The sequence below is a fragment of the Tympanuchus pallidicinctus genome, unplaced genomic scaffold, assembly GCF_026119805.1.
Source record: "Tympanuchus pallidicinctus isolate F22 unplaced genomic scaffold, pur_lepc_1.0 scaffold22, whole genome shotgun sequence".
In the NCBI taxonomy this organism is placed as follows: Eukaryota; Metazoa; Chordata; class Aves; order Galliformes; family Phasianidae; genus Tympanuchus; species Tympanuchus pallidicinctus.
Window position 1 is genome coordinate 3,466,661 of NW_026294739.1, and position 20,055 is coordinate 3,486,715.

At 49.7% G+C, this 20,055-nt stretch overlaps 2 protein-coding genes across 3 annotated transcripts; both read left to right on the top strand.

Annotated features, from left to right (window-relative positions):
• The first annotated feature begins 4,198 nt into the window (after nucleotides 1-4,198).
• A4GNT (alpha-1,4-N-acetylglucosaminyltransferase) lies at nucleotides 4,199-7,893 on the top strand. The gene is made up of 3 exons (XM_052685926.1): nucleotides 4,199-4,394; nucleotides 5,338-5,787; nucleotides 6,735-7,893. Exons 1-3 carry the CDS (start codon nucleotides 4,290-4,292, stop codon nucleotides 7,344-7,346), a joined length of 1,167 nt encoding a protein of 388 aa, XP_052541886.1. The 5' UTR covers nucleotides 4,199-4,289; the 3' UTR covers nucleotides 7,347-7,893.
• A 1,223-nt stretch (nucleotides 7,894-9,116) lies between these two features.
• On the top strand, nucleotides 9,117-17,779 carry DZIP1L (DAZ interacting zinc finger protein 1 like). Of its 2 annotated transcripts, XM_052686462.1 has the most exons (10): nucleotides 9,117-9,244; nucleotides 11,110-11,595; nucleotides 12,473-12,652; nucleotides 12,859-13,020; nucleotides 13,230-13,322; nucleotides 13,867-13,897; nucleotides 14,653-14,703; nucleotides 15,072-15,208; nucleotides 15,847-16,039; nucleotides 16,221-17,779. In XM_052686462.1, exons 2-10 carry the CDS (start codon nucleotides 11,122-11,124, stop codon nucleotides 16,310-16,312), a joined length of 1,413 nt encoding a protein of 470 aa, XP_052542422.1. In that variant the 5' UTR covers nucleotides 9,117-9,244; nucleotides 11,110-11,121; the 3' UTR covers nucleotides 16,313-17,779. The 2 variants fall into 2 exon arrangements, with proteins under 2 accessions (XP_052542422.1, XP_052542423.1); XM_052686463.1 differs by lacking the exon at nucleotides 12,473-12,652.
• Nucleotides 17,780-20,055: the final 2,276 nt, after the last annotated feature.

The following is a 20,055-nucleotide window of genomic DNA, read 5'->3' on the forward strand; positions in this document are numbered from 1 at the left end:
GAGAGGGTTCCTGGGGAGAGCTGAGGTGTGTCGGGCACAGGGGCTCATCCTACGTCATTCCCAGGGACTTCTTTGTGAGTTGAGCCCTCTTGCATGCTCTCTTGGGTGCTATCTGCTGATTAAGCCTGGGATATCTCACCAGCTTTCCATGGAACTGTTTGTTCTGCACGGCCGCGGCAGCATTAATGCTTCCACATCCCTGGCAGCTGCCTGCAGCAGGCTGTTTGCACGCGGGAGTGCAAACACAGCCAGGGGAGGCCGGGCCCTTTGCATCCACGCCCTGGCCTCCTCAGTGAAGGGTTGCTGAAGGCAAGCTGGCTTCTTGCTGTCTTGTGCCCCCACAGATGGCAGAGGTGCTTAGCTGAGCACTTCTCAGTGGTTTCTTAGCACTAGGGGGTTGCTGATGGTGGAGAAAAGTGCTTTTCTGGGTGGCAGATGCGGGAGCTGGCCATATTTATATGACTGCTTCTATGACAATATTTCAACCTTTGCAGGAGAAGGACCTTGGATCGTTCATCCCAAATCCTTCTGCACCATGTGCAAGGCACATGTGTGAGTGTCCTGCCTCGCCAGTAAGTCTGCCCTGAAGCTACAGCCTCACCAAAAATCAAAGGAGAAGAGCAAAAAGGAGTGAGCAGGAGGGATGCTGCAAAGAACCACTTCTGGGAGTCTGCATCCCACCAGAGTGCTCTGGCTTCCATGCGCTGACCACAGTGGGTTGGTGCAGGAGGGATCTGCCTGGGGGTTCTATTAGACTTTGTGGCTCCATCTCTGTTATAAATCCTGCTGACCCAGCACAAGATGGCTATTAAGAACCAAGTCATTGCTGCACTCCTTCCAGAGGGTTTTCTGAGGTCTCTGATGAAATTTGGTAAACACAGCCATGCTCGGTGCAAACTAGCCGTGTGCATTTAGAATCATAGACTATCACAAATTGGAAAGGACCTGTAAAGATCAAGCCCTGCTCCTAAAAGCAATGCATTGCAAGGCCAATGCAATTTAAAAGCAGTGCATTAAGCAACATCAAACCCTGCAGCCTTTTTGTTCGGGGTTTGAGGTGACCACGGTTTGGCTGGGTGACCACATTTCCACTACAAGTTAACATGCAAGTCCAACCCTGTGTGTGCAGGGCTGCTGGTGAAGTGCTCCTTGGATTCATAGGATCACAGGACAGTTTGGGTGGGAAGGGACTCTACAGCCCTTTCAATTCAAACCCTGTTGTGGCCTGGTTGTCCCCACCAGATCAGGCTGCCCAGGGCCCCATCCAGCCTGGCCTGGATTAAATAGACTCAACCTGTGTTGGGACATTGCTCAGGACACAGGGTGCTATTTGGGATATATCTGTGAAGGGCACTGTTGTGAACACTTCCAAGGAAGGCAATAGCATTGCATGCTACTCTGGGACACTCCTTTATTTTAGGGCAAAGACCAAAACTGCAATGCAGTGTCTTCCATAAGGGCAGTTTGGGATACAAAGTGGAAAAAAAGCTAAATATGATGTAAGCCACCTCCCTTCCAGGCAACTGGGAATGAAGCAGTGCTCCACAGGGTGCAGGCAGTCAGGGTTTTGGAGGCTGCTTGGCTCTATCCCCCATCTCTGGGGACCCCAGCAGGGCACTGCCTGCTGCTGTATGCCTGTGCCTCTGAGATCAGCCCCAGCTCCTTCCTCAGTGTTATCTCAGAGCACCAAGAATGCAAACACCAGAGCAGGTAACGAGCAAGCTATGAGGCTGCTCCAAGCCCTGGCACAGAAAAAGATAGAGGAGAGGCAGTGCAGCTCCTCCAGTGCCTTCCTGCCTGCTCCAGCTTGGATTTGCTTCCCAGAGGACCGAAGGCTTTGCTGGATTATTCCAGCCAAAAGGTGAGTTTTGATTTACCTATAAACATGCCGGGTTGGGGAATCAGAACGAGGGAAAAGTGGTGTGGGAGGAAGCGCCTTTACTTGTGTGCATTGCTAGAAGTAGCATTAATTTGCAATGAATATGGTATATTCTTCTATAGGACTTCCATTTGATACAGGTTTCCACATGTGCCTGGTGTTAAATCAAGAGGGGAACTGCCTTTGAAGTGCGTGCACAGGCACTGACTTGATTGCAGCTGCCATTTGCTCTAGCAGCTTCTGCAAAGACACGGGAGTGCAAACCCAAGCAATGCCATGAGTGCATCAGCACTGAACGGCACACAGTTATTCCCCACCTGGAGGAATAAGGACGACCACCTTGTCGGTTGGGTGCAAAACCCACTGACTCTCAGAGGAAGCCCCAAAATCCCACTGCACCCTCCTGCTGCACGTGTCCTGTGGGCATGGCAGAGGAGTTATCACACAGCTGGAGCCGTGCTGTAGCACGCGGCACTTCTCCTAATCTCACTTGTAGTCTCCCAGCCGTTTTCATCCCGCACTTGAAATGCTGCAATTGCCTGGAGAAAAGAAATATCTTTACAAGAAGGGCCATCAAGCCAGCGTGCCGTCTGCTGCAGCCGAAAAGCAGCCCACTCAGCAGGGTAATCTATTCAATGGCTGGGATTTATTTTTAACGCGCTGCTCTGCAGTCCTTTTAACTTGAGCTGAGAAGTGAACATTTTGATAACAGCAGCCTCCAGGTCAAATGTGATGAGAATTCTAACTCGCCACAGAGTGGGTTTTGGAAAACCAACCAAGCAAAACAATTTCCCAGAATGAGACGATGAAGATTGGCGTCGCTCCGTACAATGCTGTACACGGAGCTGATAGCTGTTGGAGGGTCTACTTATTCTCCCTCCACAATCTGCAAATAAAATGCCTTCTGGACTGTTTTAAATTTGAAACACTATTGCTACCGCCGCTCTGCTGGGCTCCTCGTTCAGGCAGGAGATGTTGGATCTAGAGGCCATCGGAGAGGAAATGCTCAACAAGTAATGGGAAAGTCCAGGTGGTCCCATTTCTCATCAAAACCAAAGCCAGCAGACTGGCATTGAGATTTTTAACATTGCAAAGGATGAGAGGGAGCACCAGCCTCCAGACTGCATGGAAACAGCAGACAAGCTGCGTGCATGGTTTGGGTCTAAACTGGGATTTGGAGGGGAAAATAATAGGAAGAAGAGTTTGAAATTCTGGCCGAGGTTGGTGAGAGAGCTGCTAAACTTCTCCTGTTTTATATTCAAGTGACTAGGAATATGTCAAAGTCTGTTGGAGAGAGGCAGGAGGGGAATGTGGAAGGAAACCCAGCATTGCAGCACCGCTGGCTTTATCAGCAGGCTCAGGAACACGTCGTTTCCGAACCTTCGTGTTTGCTCTCCGCTCCCTGTCTTCCGTCCACATTCCCTATCTGCAGAGAGGCCCTGGAGGTGGGGGTTGGTCTCCTCTGCAGAGCCTCTGTGCAAGGAGAAAAAGTCAGAAAAAGAAGGGAAAAACAGTAATTAAAGAAAAAACAGCATCTCCTCCCCTGCAGGCTGCAAACTTGCTGGCCTTGTCCAGAAGATTATCCCCACAATCATGCTGGTGATTGCAGCACCTCACAGCTTCACCCCCAGTGTTTTTTCCTGTGCTGTTGCAGGAACCTGGAGTATAGCAAAAAAAAAAAAAAAAAAACCAACCCCAACAACCTTCTATTTTCTATACATTGGCAATGGGAAACAGCAAAATTTGCTATGCAGCATGAAAAGCCATACTTATGGGAGCAGCCATTGCTTTAATATTTAATTTGACGAGATGGAGCTCTGAAAAATGGAGCAAGAGCTGCCACAGCTTCGAGCTCAGTGCTTCCAGGGGAATTTCCATGGGGTTCTCTACACTGCAGACTTATCTACATTCCAGCTAGGTGACATGGTAATGCATCTTATTAACTAACCAAGCACACACTCTCATTTCCTCCCATTCCTTTTAATTAATCAGTCTTCAAACACATTCAGGAGATCACTTGGTCTGAGTTGTCATTCAATGCAGCTTTCTTCCATCAGACCCTGGCTCCAGGGTGATAGCTGGTCCCTGCAGAGCAGATGTGGCTGCTCCCACGCAACCTGGTGTCATCTCAGGAGGGATTTCCCTACACTGTGAGCCTGTAGATGCAGTTCAGCGAAGGTTCAATCCTGCGTCTCACCAGCCAGAGCTCCTTGGTGCTGTATGGGCTCGTGCTGCAGTGAGACTAGGATTGAAGAGCTGGGCAATGCTGATGCAGGCTGGAGATGTCCAAACCTGTCCATTCTTTGTCCTTTTAGGAGGACCCCATTGGCCTCACACCATCTCTTGGGCTGAGAAAGTAAAGCCACTTTTTCTCTGAGCATCCATCTGCTGCCTTCAGAAGTCTCCTTGCATGATCCAGACAGTTTGGGTGTCTTCCTCCAGGAGCTGGGCTTCCAGGAGGCCTGATGGCCAACGAACAAGCTGGAAATGTGGATTCATCAGAACTATAATCCAGGTATTTCTAGCTCTTTGCTTGTACAAAGCCGCGTGCTTTCTGTCCTCTATCTGCCTTCTGCTGGTTCCTCCATCCCTGTGGGACCTGAGTCCCTCACAGACTTTGGGATAAAAGCTGAGGTGTGAGCAGGTTGGGAGAGACTTTGGTTCCTATGTGCTCATGTTCCCTTTGGCTGAGACATCCAAAGCTATAACTATGGTCTTCCCATTGCTGGCACTCACAGTCCCCTTAACTCCACCATACCTTGGGGTTATGGTTCTCACATCCCAAGGACATCTACTGATGGACAAGCACATGTTGGCATGATATTCCAAAGCTTTAGAACCATTCACTACAATAGCCTACTCCAGGGGTGAGGTGCCAAAATCTCATCCCATCTCACGCTGGGTCTTTTCCAACTCAGCAACTGCATAGCTGTGCCATGAGATGTAGGCATGTGTCCCTTCTTCAGGACTTCTCCAAGTCCCCAGTTTCTGGTTGGGGGTGAGGAATTGAGGCTACACAGCACTTCATCCCTCAGGCAGAGCCCACTGCACTGCAAGGTTTCATGTCAGGTTTGTCCTGGGGAAAGGCAAGAGTATCACACTGCTGCCTTCATGCTATGGGGGAAGGCATGAGCATCACCTTGCTGCCTTCATACAATCATAGAATCATTAAGGTTGGAAAAGACCACTGAGATCATCAGGAGCAAATGACAACCCATCCCCACCATGCCCACTGACAAGGTCCATCCCTCAGTGCCACATCTCCACAGTTCCTGAACACCTCCAGGAACAGTGCTATGGGGGAAAGGCATGAGTATCACTATGCTGCCTTCCTGCTAAGAGTAAAGGCATGATTATGCTACCTTCATGCCACACTTTCCAAAGCTAGTCCAACAACTCCCAGTCCTGCTAAGCCGTAACACAGATACATATTTTTGCTTCTCCTTGATTCTCCTTAGCATATATGCCTGAGGCATCACTTCAAAGCCCAAGGGAAAACAAGAATGTTGAAGAAAATCCACATATGCCTCTGCTTCTTCTTCGTCTCCGGCATTTTGTACGAGATCTCCTTGCTATCTGGCTGCTTCTTCTCCTGTATGCCTATGCCCAAGCAATTCCTGACACCTGAGCAAGTCCTCAACCTGGGCAGAAGCATCATCTTCCTGGAGACGACAGAGCGCCTGGAACCACCACCACTGGTGTCCTGCTCCGTGGAGTCTGCTGCCAGGATCTACCAGGACCGGCCCATCATCCTCTTCATGAAGGGGCTGACAAATGACACCGTGTTGGACTCAAACTCCAGCTACACAGCCTTCTCGCTTTTATCTTCTATGAAGAATGTCTTCCTTTTTCCTCTCCAGATGGAAAACGTCTTCCAGGAGACCCCTCTTCTACAGTGGTACAACGAGGTGAGGGTCGTGATGAGGGGGAAGTAGGGAAAAGTTGAAATGATGGTGGGAAAACTCCAAAGAAGGCTTGAAATGAAGGGAGGAGCGCAGGCTTGGCAATGAGAAACCAGTCACTTTCATTGTTCTGGTTCAGAACGTGTTTATTTTTGCCATGTTTTGCAATGTATTCATCTATCTGTTTACTGAACATAATATCAGCAATTTCCCACTATCTGGAGAATCAGATTTTTGGCAAACAGAGCGTTGGTAAAAATAGATTGCACATGTGTTTTGATAAAACAGCACTTAATAATCTTGCTCAACAGAAGCTAGTCTGCCCGAGTCCTCTGAGCACATATTAAGGCTGCCACACACTGATACAGCCCACAGGAGATTAGATGTGAGAGAGATTTCAGTTTTTGTACCCGCAATGTCCAAACCCAAGGTGAGATCTCGCAAGCTCCACCTTGAAAACAAGCTCCTGGCAAACTACTTGCAATAAGCTTTTGTCAGGTTTGTTTGGCTCCATCTCCCTGCAGGACAAGTGGTGAAACTGGATTTCCTTCAAACTCTTCCTTTTCCTGAGGAAGAAATAGCTCTCCAAACTAATAAAGTCTATGGAAACCTGCAGGCCTGTTTGGAAGATCTGAGAGCGATAAGGAAGGGAACATTTAAAGTAGTTTCAGCTTCAGTAATATAGCAAGCAATGATTCATGGCATCATTGGTTTAACACCGTGAGTTTCAAAGAACACCAAGTGAAATGTTCCAATGTTCCTTACATTAACAAAGCATTGCTCTGCTCCACACTATTATCCTTTTTTTCCAATAAAATTCAATAGCTTTAGGAAGGAAAGGCAATCAGTGGCATTTGAAGGCACGTGGACTGTTAGTGTAGGGGTGTTTTATGGTGCAGCTCATATCCTGATGGGTGGATGGGTGCATTATTGCCTTGCTTTTCTGATTGCAGGTAGACCCCGAAGAGGAGAAGAACTGGGTCCATGTCAGCTCTGACGCCAGCAGACTGGCCCTCATTTGGAAGTATGGGGGCATCTACATGGACACAGATGTCATCTCCATCAGGCCCATCCCTGAGGGAAGCTTCCTGGCAGCACAGAAGTCAAGGTTTTCCAGCAATGGGATCTTTGGTTTCCCTGCCCGTCACAAATTTATTTGGGACTGCATGGAGAATTTTGTTCTCAAGTACAACGGGAACATCTGGGGGAACCAGGGGCCCTTTTTAATGACGAGGATGCTTAAAGCCATCTGCAATCTCACAGATTTCAAAGGCGTCGAGGATCACAGCTGTCAGAACATCTCCTTCCTGAACCCACAGCGTTTCTACCCCATCCCATACCCAGCCTGGAGCCGCTACTACGATGTATGGGACAAAGTCCCTGACTTCAACCACTCCTATGCTCTGCACTTGTGGAACTTCATGAACCGCAACAGGAAAGCTGTGGTTGCTGGGAGCAACTCGCTGGCTGAAAAACTGTACAAAACCTACTGCCCCAGCACTTATGAGGACCTGATCCAAAACGCAGAGCTGAGGGTCTTCACAAGCTATGAGGACTCTGTGTGATGTGTAGGAAGAAGGAAGGAGTGATTCTTCCAGACCGTCCCCATTGGAGTCAGCAGCTGGCTTTGCAGTCGAAAGACCTTTGCATAGCCACTGCCCATGCTCCTTTAGGCTGCCAAGGAACATATGCATTGGATGCAGCCTGCAGAGACATTATAACAACACTTTTGCGTGAGAGGTTGAGTAAATTTGGTTTTATTTCTTTAGAGGTGCTCGTGAACCAAATCTTAACAAATCAAAGGGACTTGTGGACCTTTCTACTGAGCTTTGTGAAAGGAGGTGTTCATAAAAAGACCTGCTGCCTTCCTAGGATGGATTTCAGATGCTCTTCTTGACAGAATTGTCAGCTACACATCAGACAAGTTGCCAACACAAGGGGCCTTGGGATGGGCTGAGGCCTCTGAGCAGGTGTAATGCATGTGTAATGGCAGGGGATGGATGACTGCTAATGAAGAGTAGCCCAAACTACTGTCTTCTCGTTAATCTGAGCTTTTCTCACATGAACTTTATACCCTCCATTTTTGAGAGGGACATATCAGTGCAAGTTAAAATAAAATGGATAGTAAACCACCACAACCTCTGAGCTTGCTTTCCCCTGGAAAAAGATTCCCTTTTTTTGACATATTTGCACTCTCACACATCTTCTTTGGCTCCTTCAGAATAAGGCTGCCCTTCCTCAGGCTCTGGAGTCAGCTCTGGCTGCAAAGTGTTGCATCTCTTGAAGAGGAGGTGCTGGGGCACCAAGAACTGATGGGACCTGCCTGCTGGCACTCCCCAGTCCCATTGAAATCAATGGGTTTCTGCTACCAGTAAAATGGGGAGTAACAGCCCTAGAAAGACATTTCAGGAGGTGCTAGGAAGGTCACCTTTGTCCACCTGTCACCTATTTCTTCCTCATATCTCTTTTGGGTTCCCACTTTGCGTTTTTGTCTCCTTCCCTCTCACTGGCACCCCGTTCACCCTGAAGGTGATGGTTCTCACATGGAACTACTGCCAGAAGCCAGGATTCCCATGAGCCACATCTCCCCACCAGCCTCTCTCAGCTCCCTCTATGCTGCTCCATTCTTGGGGCCATCCAGAGGGAAACAGAATAAGGGAGACCCCATTTAATCCCATCAGAGCACCCAGCGACTTATATGCTTCAGGAAAGCAATGCATTCTCTTGCACTGACTTTTATTTTCTTCCCGTAAGAGCAATGCAAATCCACCCAACTCCCTGAAAAGGCACAGCTTGCAAATCTCTTCTGTGTCTGTCTGAGCAGCTGTTTTTAGGTTGGGAGCAGAAAGGCGGGGGTGGATGGCTTGCCCGTCATAGAATGTTTGCCATCTGTACAATGCTATCTTCTGTAAACACAGCAGCTAATGAGCGTGCTGCAATCTGCAGCTTGCTTTCTGCAGCTAGAAGTGGCAGCAGGACTGATAGGGAGAAGCAAGCTCTCCGCACACTTGGGGTTTATGCATTTGGATGGTGGGTTTGGGTCTCCATCCAGCCCCATGGGCTCAGCCCCATCCCCCAGTGAGCACTCAATCAGTGCACTCTGAGTCCATGCTGAAGGCCAGCAGAGGCCACGGGGGGACATTTTGCTGCTCCCCTTCCTGGGGTGCAGCTCTCACAGCTCAGCACAGGGCAGTGGGTTTCACAGTGCTGCCCACAGACGCAGCGTTTTGTCCAATTTGGGCATCGGGAGCCGCTTTTTCTCCGTGGTTTTAAGTGTCACAAGATGGGGGGGGGGGGGGGGGAAGCAGGGGAGGAGTGTAGGGTTACAGCACGGAAATCCTCCCTGTCTGCAAGGATTCAAGCAGTCTCCCGTTGCTCCGGGCTTCTTCTCTCTGCTCTGGTCCCATTTTTGTCCCTACCCTTGTCCCTGCTCCTCAGTTTCTCTCTCTGTTTCTAGCAACAAGTGAGTATTTGGTTTTTTTTTTTTTTTGTTTGTTTTTTGGCATTTTTCTGCCCCGACTCTTCAAACTCCTACTTAAGGGAAGGGAGGAGCGGCACTGGGGGACGTGCTGCTCCAGCTCTCAGCTCGTTAGCTCACGCGAAAAACATTTCCGAGGCTCTGCTCAGCTGCTTTCCTGCAGGAGGAGAGGCTGACGAAGGGAGGGAAGTGAATGCTGCCTGTGGGCAAGGTCTGGAGGAGTGGGGGGAGCTGCTCCAGAAGGCCTAAGAGCAGGGGCTAGGTCCCCTGACCCTGCATCTCCCAGTGCCAGCAGAGGGGTGCTGGCACCTAAGAGTTTGGGAAGGGTGGAGGAGGAAAGGGGGAGAGAATTCCTTGCCAAAGATGAGAATTGTAGGTAAGAGAATCAAGCAATAGCCTGGTCATGCAGCCATGAGCTGGGACGGCAGTCTCTCTGAAGGCTGTCTCCATCAGCACTTTGATGGAGTTGGGTTTTGCACAGTGGAGTGGAAATGGTGCATGTAAATGCATTGACTGTGCAAGTTTGGCTGTGTGGTCCTAGCTGCTACCTTGGGGATGGACTTGCATCCCTCAAGGCTGGTGTCTTCTTCACCCAGCACGCACAATTTGAGTCACAGTGGATGAGCATCAACACTTCCACTGGGGGTGGTGAGGGCAGTTCTGACCAGCAGGTCCATCACATCAGTGGGTGCTACGTTGCATTGCAAGTGGAAGTCAGAATACTTTTACACCAGCTAGACACCCATCCCAGGCAAATGGAAGAAAGAACTGAAGGAAAATAAACCTTCAGAGCTGGGTTACTGGCTTGCTGCAGTGGTTGCACCATTGAAGACCTCATATATGGCATTTTGTATGAGGAGGAAGGAAAACTAATCAGGCATGCCTGAAACAGGCTGTGGGGCAATCCCAGGCACGCTGCTAAGCAGCAGGTCCGGGTTTAACACTGCTCCTTTGGTGTGTGAAACCCTTGTTAATATTAACAAGGTTGTGTAACATAGCCTGCGGTTAGGGGATCGTTGGAGGATTGTAAAGTGTTCCATGAACAGGGAAATAACTGAGGTGGGGGCATTGTGGTCACTGCTGTTGCTTGGTCACCTTTTCACATTTCCAGTGGGGCAGAAACTTGGTCTGGTTTAGCAGAGGTTAATTCATGCAACAGAGCCTCACCTGCAGGAGCTGTGTGCTGCTCCCCTGCAGATCTACGCAATTTGCAGCTATGAGTCAGGGCTATATTTAGACCTATATATATATATGTATGCATACATACCTACTCAGGCATATCCTCTTTGTCTGATGCAAGGAATCAGGTTGTTTGACACTGCAGTGCTGCTAATGGTATAAGCATGAGACTACTCTAAAACACGTGAATTCCAGTGTTTGGGTAAAAGGATTTTCAGATTCGTTCACAACGCTTTATTTTAAAGAGTGGCAGTTGTCTGAAAACTTTCCCTTACCAAAAGCAGGTGGTAAATAAACTGGAATCCTTCTCCTCCTTTCCCCTCCTTTCCCCTCCTTTCCCCACCTCCCCCTCCTCCCCTTCCTCCCCTTCCTTCCCTTTTTGCCCTTTTCCCCTTTCTTCCTTTTCCCCTTCCCCTTTCCCTTCCCCTTTCCCTTCCCCTTTCCCTTCCCTTCCCTTCCCTTCCCTTCCCTTCCCTTCCCTTCCCTTCCCTTCCCTTCCCTTCCCTTCCCTTCCCTTCCCTTCCCTTTTATCAGAATTTGGCAAAAACAGTAGATAGCAGCTGCAAATGGGGAGAATGGGGAGACTGGGGAGAAAAACACTGCCTCTCACCACAGCACTGGAGCTGGAGGATCAGCGCACCCGGTCTTAATGCACCCCTTCTTCCTTCCAGCCATTTCCAGCCATGGCAATGCTGACAGCACCCCCAGCACTCATCATCCCACCTAAAACCTTCTGCTTCCAGCCCCGCTGCCTTGCCATGGATCGGCATCGCCTCAGCGCTGTGGATGTGGAGCGAGTGGCACGGGAGGGGGACGTGGCCGTGCTGCAGGAGCACATCTCCAACATCACCTTCTGTAACATGGATGCGGAGCGGTGTCCCCACTGCAGGCAGCCGGCCGACCCTGTGCTGCTGACAGTGCTGAGGTTGGCCCAGCTGAGCATTGAGTACCTGCTGCACTGCCAGCAGCACCTGGCTGACAGCTTGGCTGTGCATGCCCAGCACCTGCAGGATGCCCGTGCACAGCTGGCTCATGCCCAGGGCCTGGCATCGGAGCAGGCAACGAGGCTCCGGGGTGAGAAGGAAGAGAGCAGGAGGTGGAAGAAGCTGGTGGCCACCCAGCTCCTCCTGCAAGCCAGACCCAGTGGCTACTACAAGGTGTGTGGAGGAGGGGTTAAGAGGGCTGGCTTGGGACATCCCAAAGATTCAGGTGTCCTGGGAATACCTGTGCCATGGTGACTTGGGATGTCCTATGGCCCAGTGGCAGACTTTTGGAGGCTGTTGGTTTTGGTGCCCATTTAGGTTTTTATCCTCCCACTGAGGTTTTTGCACCTTTTCAGCAGTAAAGCTGCTGGTCATGCCTCCTTGTCCACATCATTGATGAGTGAGCTGTCTCATTTGCTCCCAGACTGTAAAATCCACCCAAACTAGGTGGCTCAGGTTCACACAGCCTGCAAGAACTTGAGGCTGGAGCAGAGCCTGCTACAGGCAGCACTGTACTGCTACTCTGTTTTCTAGTCTCTGGGGAAAGCCATGGCTTGTGCCTCATCCCATATTCTAGCCCTAACCCTAGAACCCTAAGGCCTTCCCGTTAGGCTTCTGCCAGAAGACACTCCTGACACCTGTGTACCTCCAGCATAATAGCTGCCTCTCTTGAGGTCTCCCCCTCTCCTTATATAGCAGCAAAGCTTTGCCATGCCAGGAACATGGGGAAGCCCTTTCTGTGACCCAAGTGCTTTTTTTGACCCTTCTCCCCCCCCATTGCCACCTCTGTGACAAAGCTTCCATGAGCATTGCCCCCCTGCAAGCCCACATGCAGTGCCAGCAACCAGAGGAGGGAGAGCACTGGGGGTGATTCCCTACAATTTAATATTTCTTCTGTGTTTCTGTGAACATTTACGAATGATTGCTGCTCACTGCCTTCCCTTTGGGCAGAATGTTTGTGCATGCACATGGCTCATGAATGTACCTGCAGCTCAGCCAGCTTCTCCTACAGCCCTACACCCCACAGTGACTTTGCTTGGTCTTTTTGCAGGGTGCTGCTGGAGTGGGCAGATCTCACCCTCGCTCACAGTGGCTCTGCTCCCCAGACTTTGCAGAGGCCAAGAAGGTGGAGCGTATGGAGGAGGAGGTTGAGGAGCTGAAGGCGAAACTGCGTGAGATGCAACAGCAGCTGGCAGCAGGGAAGGAGGCAGAGAAGCTGCTCAGGGAGCAGGTATGGCAGGAAGAAAGAGATTTGATGAGACAGCACAGGTGAAAAATGGTACAGAAGAATATTTCATTGTGAGATCTGTGCTCACTTCTTCGGAATATTTGCCCCCCAAACTTCCTATCACTGCCTATGGGCAGTGTCCTAACCCTCACCCAACCTGGGCACTGCTGCTCCGTACATCTCCTGCTCCCATTTTCCACTCCCTTTAGGAAGAGAAGAGAGCTCATCAGCGGGAAGTGGAGGAAAGGAGAGATTTTGAAAGATGGAAAGAGGAAGAGAGGATGAAGCTGCACATGGAGATGGATGGTCTGAGGCAGCGCTTCTTCACTGAGCTGCAGGATGCTGCCAGCAGGAGCAGTGCTATGGAAGGGGTGAGCTGGGGGACAGCAAGGGAATGTGGATTGCTGCCTCACCAGGTCCAGGTGGCTGTACAGGTTCACAGCCCAAAGGGCCCCTTGTTGTCCTGGGGCGTGCATGCGTTTTGGAGTCAGAGGCAGCAGCTGGCCAAGGTGGGCCTGGGAGGAATGCAGAATTTCCTGAGACCCACTGGGACAAACAGTTCCTTCCCTCCACACTGCAGAAGCTGGAGGAGCTACAGGCCAAAGCAGCAGTGGTGTCTAACCTGGGGACCCTGCAGGATGATGACTCTGAGCTGGAAATGACAGCAGTACAGGTGAGCATGCGTCCTTGCCCATCCCATCCATCACCTCTATGTGCATCTGCTTTGGGCACGTCTCGTGTCAGCTTGGGTAGAAGTAAGCCCAGAAATGGGACCAGGAAGGTGCCAGGGCATGCCATGGTCCCAAATCATGCATCCTAACTGGAGCTCAGTGGCAGCTCACTGCATGGAAAAGCATTTAAAGCACCAAATAAACATTTTGCCGTGCATCAGCTGCCTTCTTGCCCCGTAAAAAAAAGGATTTGACATGGCAACGTCTCTGAGCGTTGAGTGGGTTGGGAAAGGCACTGCCTTTAAAATGGCAGATGTCCTTCAGGACCAAGGGAAAGCTGAATTTCTCCAAGCACAAGGGCCATCAGGTGCCCATGCCTGTAAGAACTGCCCACTGACTGTATCCTTCAGTGTCATATCTCCATGGTCCTGGAACACCTACAGGGATGGTGACTCCTCATCTCCTTGGGCAGCTGTGCCAACACCTTGGCACCTCGCTCAGAAAAGGCCTGGGCATTTCTCTTGTGATCTCTCTTCTTCTTTACAGACCAAGCTGCTGTCTGCAAATAAGCCCAAAGGTAATGACTGCTTTTTAAAAGTGAATCAATCTGAGTCTGAATAAATGTTTCATAGCTAGCAGTTGGTTGTAGCATACCTACCTCAGTCTCCCATTACAAGATTGTGCTGTGGGGACATCCTTGGGGAGCTGGCTCTGTGCCCTCTCTCATGAAGCTATGGTGGGCACCTCACAGCCCCCTGATTGCCAGCAGCAGTACTGGGCACAGCAGAAAACCATCTGCTTCTTGAGCTGGTTTTGCATTGTAGCCATGCCCCGAAGGAATGAGATTTCAATCAAGAGTGCACAGCAATGACCTTACCTCCTCAAAAATGATACCAGCGGTTATTTGCATGAAAATAAGGAGCTGAGACATGCTGTGGTTTCTTCTTTGCAGCCTTGATTTTCTATAATCAGGTCCTAGAGAGAAAAACTTGAGACTTCTCAGCTCCCACCGCTCCTCAGAAAAACAAAAAGAAAGGCCTTTAAACACAGATGGCTGTTAGCAGATATCCATGGAGCACATCACCCACCCTCCCAGGGGATGGCTCTGATGCTCCAGGTGGTGGCTTCAGAGGGTGACAGCGCTGCTTCTGAGCACCGCAGGGTTTCCCTCAAGGATGCTCTCCAAGGCACTGGATTTGGGCCATCCCTGGATCCCTATAGGAACAGATATTTCTGTGCTTTCCATTTAGCAAAGCAAGGTGGTGTTGGAGCTCACATCTGCACTGGAGCTTCATCTCCCCTACCCCTCATAGGCTGTTTTCATTCCTGCAGTGACCCAGCAGGTGACCAGAGCAGTGGTTTCTGAAGAGTCCTTGGAAGGAAGTGGGTACTGGAGGTGTAACTATTTTCATGTAGGGAACGCTGTGATGGGGATAGAGGGGATAATGTTGCTGGTGACCTCCATGCCAAGTATGACAGCACCATGAGTAGCCCTGGGTTGGATGCTTCACCCCAGAAAATTGACTCTGGCAGCTTATTGCTGTGGGGGGATTTTGGAAGAGTTGTTTCTGAGAAATGGAAGCTAGAGGAGGAAGATGGGTGTCCCTGATGGAGGGATGTGGTCTGCTGAGAGAACTCAGAAGCCTGCTCTTGGGTGGCTTGGGCTATGGGACTGGTGGAATCCATGTTCTCAGAGGGGATAAGGGCCCAGCCACCTCACTGGGGCACAACCCATGCTCTGCTACACCCAGACACAGCAGATGATGCTCAGAGTGGGAAGAAATGGCTGCTGGAAGCTCTGTGGAGAAAACCAAACCTCCTGAAGAAGTTTCGGCACATCCTGGAGGAAACATTGGAGGAAAGGCTGGAGAGCATGGGGATCAGCAGGGTAAGCCTGTGCATTCACTGCCAGCATTTGCAGTGCCAGTGCAGTACAGAGCAGATCAAAGACTGCTCTGAACAGATATAATTTTTTTGGAGCAACCAAAACTAGCAGCAAAGCAACCCCTGCCTGGAACACTCACACTCTGAGAGGCAAATGAGAGGATGGAGGCAGAACCAGCTGGTAGTATGTGGAATAAACCGCTGTGCTCACACCTCTGAGACGGTTCATTAATAAATACCCAGCAAGCCTTTCCTACAAGGAGCCTTTCATATGCTAAACCATCCAGGGCTTCCTCTCTTCAGGGAAGAAGGGTGCGTGAGGGTACAGCAGCCTCTGTCACAGGAACTTCAAGGGGACTTTTACTGGCCGAGTCCTTTTCACGCTGAGCATATTAAACAGTACCTCCTACACCTTGCTGTGCTGCAATGCAATACCACCACCTAGCACCTAGCAGAGCTGCTGCAAGGGCAAACGATAGCTAAAGACTCATGGACAGATTATGGGTGGGATAGGAGTGTTACATTGGTGAAACAGTGGGGTGTGGGTAAGGGCTTGTGTGGGGTTCACAGGTTGCTTGTGAGATGCAGACAGTGCAAGCGAGGACTCACAATGTTGGGCCTCCCAACCACCCTGTATTTTAGGCTGCAAAGGGGATCTCCAGCCAGACCTACCAACACCTCCAGGCTGTGCTCAGGCTTCAGCAGCTGCAGAAGGCTAAGAACAGTCCTGGTCTCCTCCACCTAAGGGATGAGCTGATCCAAATGGTGATGAAGAGAGTCAAGCAACTCAAGAAGCCCAGCATTCCGTTGCCTCGACAACTCTCCATAATCCCAGGTGAGATGACCGGTTCTCTCTTGATGCCAGCTGTGGGTACCCTTCTTGGCCACCTACTGATGGCCATGGGATGCTGTTCCCTTATCCAGTGGAGCCACCCCTAGGCAGCAGGCCATTGCATCCCTTCTAATTAAGCTGTGCCACCTCCAAGTCATCATCTAACCTGTTGTGTCCTGTGCAGGGACAGCTGTGTCCATAAAAGGGAAGCCCTTGGAGAGACATCTGGATGTGAAAACACAGAGACCAGCCAGTGGGATGAAATCCCATCCCTGAGCTCAACATCCCCCAGAGCCAGCCAGCCAACCCACCAATAAACTCCAGGTATCTCACGTGAATGGCCATAGGGTTGTTCTTGGACATAATTTCCATACAGCTTCTTCATACCCATTAGCAGTACCACAAAGTAGTCCACGTGCAAGGAGTTCAGAATTACAGCAACGGAAATTTGGCCGTTGGCTCCTCTCCCAGTTCTTATTACAATGAGGATGAAGTTCTGGGCCTTCACCAGACAAAGTGGGGGAAAAAAAGCAGCATGAGATTTACAAGCCACGGAAATAGAGAAAAGATCTTCTGTGGGGCATCCTGGTTTTGCCATCAAGCATGAGTTGAGCATCCAGCCCTGCTGCTCTCCTTCACCCTCCCTGTGCCCATCATACAGGTCCCTGCAGTGACCCAGAGGCCTTCCTGGAGGACCTGACTACCAGTGCCAGTGGCTGGTGACACACAAGGGACCAACACTTGGTTACCATTCAGCCAAGCACCGTGCAAAGGAACACTTGGTGCTAACGAGGAAATGGGAGTCCTCTGCCAGCAGCCACTGGATGGTGCCACAAGACCACAAACGAACTGCAAACAGCATCCTACGGTTCGAGGAGCCTTCAGAGCCCCACCTGCATTCCCTCCTCCCCTTCTTGAATCAGTGGGAACCATGAACCAGTGGATGACAATTTGCACATAGATAACACTGAGCAATACTGGAGAAATGAAGCGAGTTCCCCAAATTTTGTACTCTTCTAGCATTCTTGTTTTTTTCACTGTTTGAAAAATACACTTTCTCAGCTGCTCCTGTTTTCCAGCACATTCCACCTTCAACTCAAACATACATAAATTCCCATTACTAGCTGCAAATGTTTGCAAGAGCATTTAAATGGCAGGGATAAGGAAGCCCAGCCGGGCTGAATTCCTTTAAGTTCATCAAATGGCAGAAGTGCCTGCCACATAGCATTCTGCTCCAACACACAAAAACACTCCACACATTTTGTGAGTCCACGTGTCCCCAGGATGTATGATCAGCTGCGTGCCTGTGCACTCCCATACAGTCAGTGTGTGGCTGCAGACCTTTAGAGGGAAATGTTCCCATTTTAATCTTTCAAGTTGAAAGAGCAGCAGTACCTGGTCTGTATTATTTGTTACAATGCTACTGTCAGATGTGTTATTTCACAACTGGGTTTCTTTTGGGTGAGCACTGATTGTACTGAGCACTGCTTTTAACGAATTAGATCAAGATGGGATGTTTTCACCTCATTCAGAGAAATGGGATTAGTGTCTCAGAGGAAGGAATGAGCCTTTTTTGCTGTGAAATAGCTGCAGGTCAGGTGAACCTTTGCTCCCATGCAAGGGTTGGTAGGAAAACTGGCCCACGTACCCATGGGCTGTGCTGATGTCATTCACAGCTGATGGGGAAAGTTATTTTCTGCCCCAGAGAGCAAGCAGAAGGAAAAGCCAAGGTGCTCCCCAGCACCTCCCTCCCCCAGAAAAAAATAAAAACAGTAACAAAAAAACCCAAAAAACCATCTTTGCAGCCCCTTTAGAGCACTGTCCTTCCCTACCTTTTCTTGCTGGTGCCAAACTGGGCTGCACTGGTGGGGACCCAACGTGCTCCCTGTGCCCATTGGCACTGCCATGCACTCACTCCATACTGCACACTGCCAAACCCATAGAGCAGAAGGGATGCTCCCAAGCAGGCAGATGTAAAAGAAAGCCAACAGAAACAAAGGCAGCAGAGCATGCAGCAGCATCGAGGAATGCCACATACACAAGTGGTTTCAATAGGCAGACAGGTGTTCTGACAATTCCTCTGCACAAAGATCTTTGTGATTGCATTAAGGAAACAAATTCAGCTTGTCCTATGGGAAAAGCGACAGCAAGACAAAGGCTGACTCCAAAATTCATTTCCCCTGCCCTGTAAGGATGAGATGCTACAATGCCGTGAACCAATGTGACTTTGTTAACAGTGGAAACAATGGGGAGGCTGCTGCCTGCAGCTGTGCAAACCACAGCATCCCACCCTCCAGCAGCACCTTGCAGGGCACCCACACGTATCCCCTCCCTCTCCATCCTTTGCATCTCCTCCTCAGGTCAAATCCTGCCCGGCTGTGGGCTGCAGTTGTGTTTTTATCCAGGGCAAGCAGCCCCCTGCCCTGACCCACCACCCCACTCCACCTCCATACCTCCCACCCCTTCAATTCTCACAGGGTTCCCCTCCAAAAACATGATTTTCACATTGCCATAGCATACTGAAGGGTCCAAGAGGAACCTGGGGTTGGGTTTAGAAAAGCAAGTCATGCTTGCACAAGCTGCTTCCAGACAGCAGGTACTTTAGGGAGCAGGCACAACCCCTTCTAAAGGGAAATGCAGCACAGATACACAGAAGTGACCAACCTTTGCTAGGAGCTTGGTGGCTCTGGAGTGCTAATGCTCTTCAAATCATACACTTTGTGTTTCGTTTTTCATCAATGCCATTTGTCTTTGTGGGACTCCATTTATTAATAACCCTCTTGTAAAGCATGAATGCACGTGGAACAATTAGCTGAGAACCAAACCACAGCACTAATGGTGTGAATGCAACACAGCTATCCTAAATAACACAAAGCTGAAAAAAAAAAATAAAGGAAAGGAAAAATTCTATCAAATTTATTCAGTAGTAATATCTCACCCAGAAAGCTATTCTCCCATAATATGCGGGGCAAGCACAGTGTCATAAATCTTAGTGTTATTAATCCGTAGACTCATTCATCTCTGTTCAGCTATATAAAAGCAATAACCTTGTCACTATAGGAAGGAAGATTGGGCTTTTAATTGCATATTGGTTTCAGGAGAGTTCTTATCTCATAGTCCAATTTGTAGCTTCAGATATGGGTCTTTGCTTCCCATGGTCAAAGTCCATGCAAATCTGCCATGCTCTCATATACTTATAAGTGTCGCTGAAGCTCAGAAAGAACCTATACAGAGCTCTGCTGGCAGATAATACACACAGTCTTTCAGCATCTGCTTTATTAGACAAGCCTATATTTAATTAGCTGCTCTGGGAGAGAACATGCACTTTCACAAGATGATGAAGTTTATGGAAACAAAACCATTTCCGAGTATGTGCACACTCACATCAGCAACCACCTCTGCACCTCTAGCAAGATGCATCCTTTGTCCCATGTCTTACTCTCAGTAAAGGCATAATAATTGGCAGACCTTCTTCCTCTGAATTATTATCAGGCTGGGTATTAAGAAACATCCCTCCTCAGAAAGAGCAGTGAGGCACTGCACAGCTGCACAGGGAGGTGGGGAATCACCATGCCTGGAGATGTTCAGAGCCATGGAGATGTGGCACTGAGGGATGTGGGCAGCAACATGGTGGGATGGGCTGGGGTTGTACTTGGGGATCTGAGAGGCCTTTTCTAATCTTAATGATTCTACAACCCTGTGATAATTTGTCAGAGAGAAAGATATAGAGGAGTTGGGTTCCAGTTATCACTAGGCTTTACTCACCCAAAGGCTCTTGCAGAGCAAACCTCTCCGTTGCTTCTGGGAGGACAAGAGCAGAGTGCTGCTCAGTTTTGCACCTGCTACTGTGTCTCACAGCCTAAATTCACATCCTTGAGGGGAAAGCGTCCTCCTGCTCTACAGATGAGCTTCAGGTGGGTGGCCACAGGCTGCCTCTGGACTGGCCATTCAACCCCCACGTGGTGTGTTCTCAGCACCACGAGTCGGTGCAACAATTAGATCAACACAATGGACAGATA

What these genes read in the sequence shown, in the direction of transcription:
- A4GNT (XM_052685926.1), top strand. Translation starts at nt 4,290, where the DNA reads ATGATCCAGACAGTTTGGGTGTCTTCCTCCAGGAGCTGGGCTTCCAGG. An exon ending in TCATCAGAACTATAATCCAG is followed by an intron (nt 4,395 to 5,337) that starts GTATTTCTAGCT and finishes GATTCTCCTTAG; the next exon opens with CATATATGCCTGAGGCATCA. An exon ending in TTCTACAGTGGTACAACGAG is followed by an intron (nt 5,788 to 6,734) that starts GTGAGGGTCGTG and finishes TTCTGATTGCAG; the next exon opens with GTAGACCCCGAAGAGGAGAA.
- DZIP1L (XM_052686462.1), top strand. Translation starts at nt 11,122, where the DNA reads ATGGCAATGCTGACAGCACCCCCAGCACTCATCATCCCACCTAAAACC. An exon ending in GTCTGCAAATAAGCCCAAAG is followed by an intron (nt 13,898 to 14,652) that starts GTAATGACTGCT and finishes TCATTCCTGCAG; the next exon opens with TGACCCAGCAGGTGACCAGA. An exon ending in AGAGCATGGGGATCAGCAGG is followed by an intron (nt 15,209 to 15,846) that starts GTAAGCCTGTGC and finishes CCTGTATTTTAG; the next exon opens with GCTGCAAAGGGGATCTCCAG.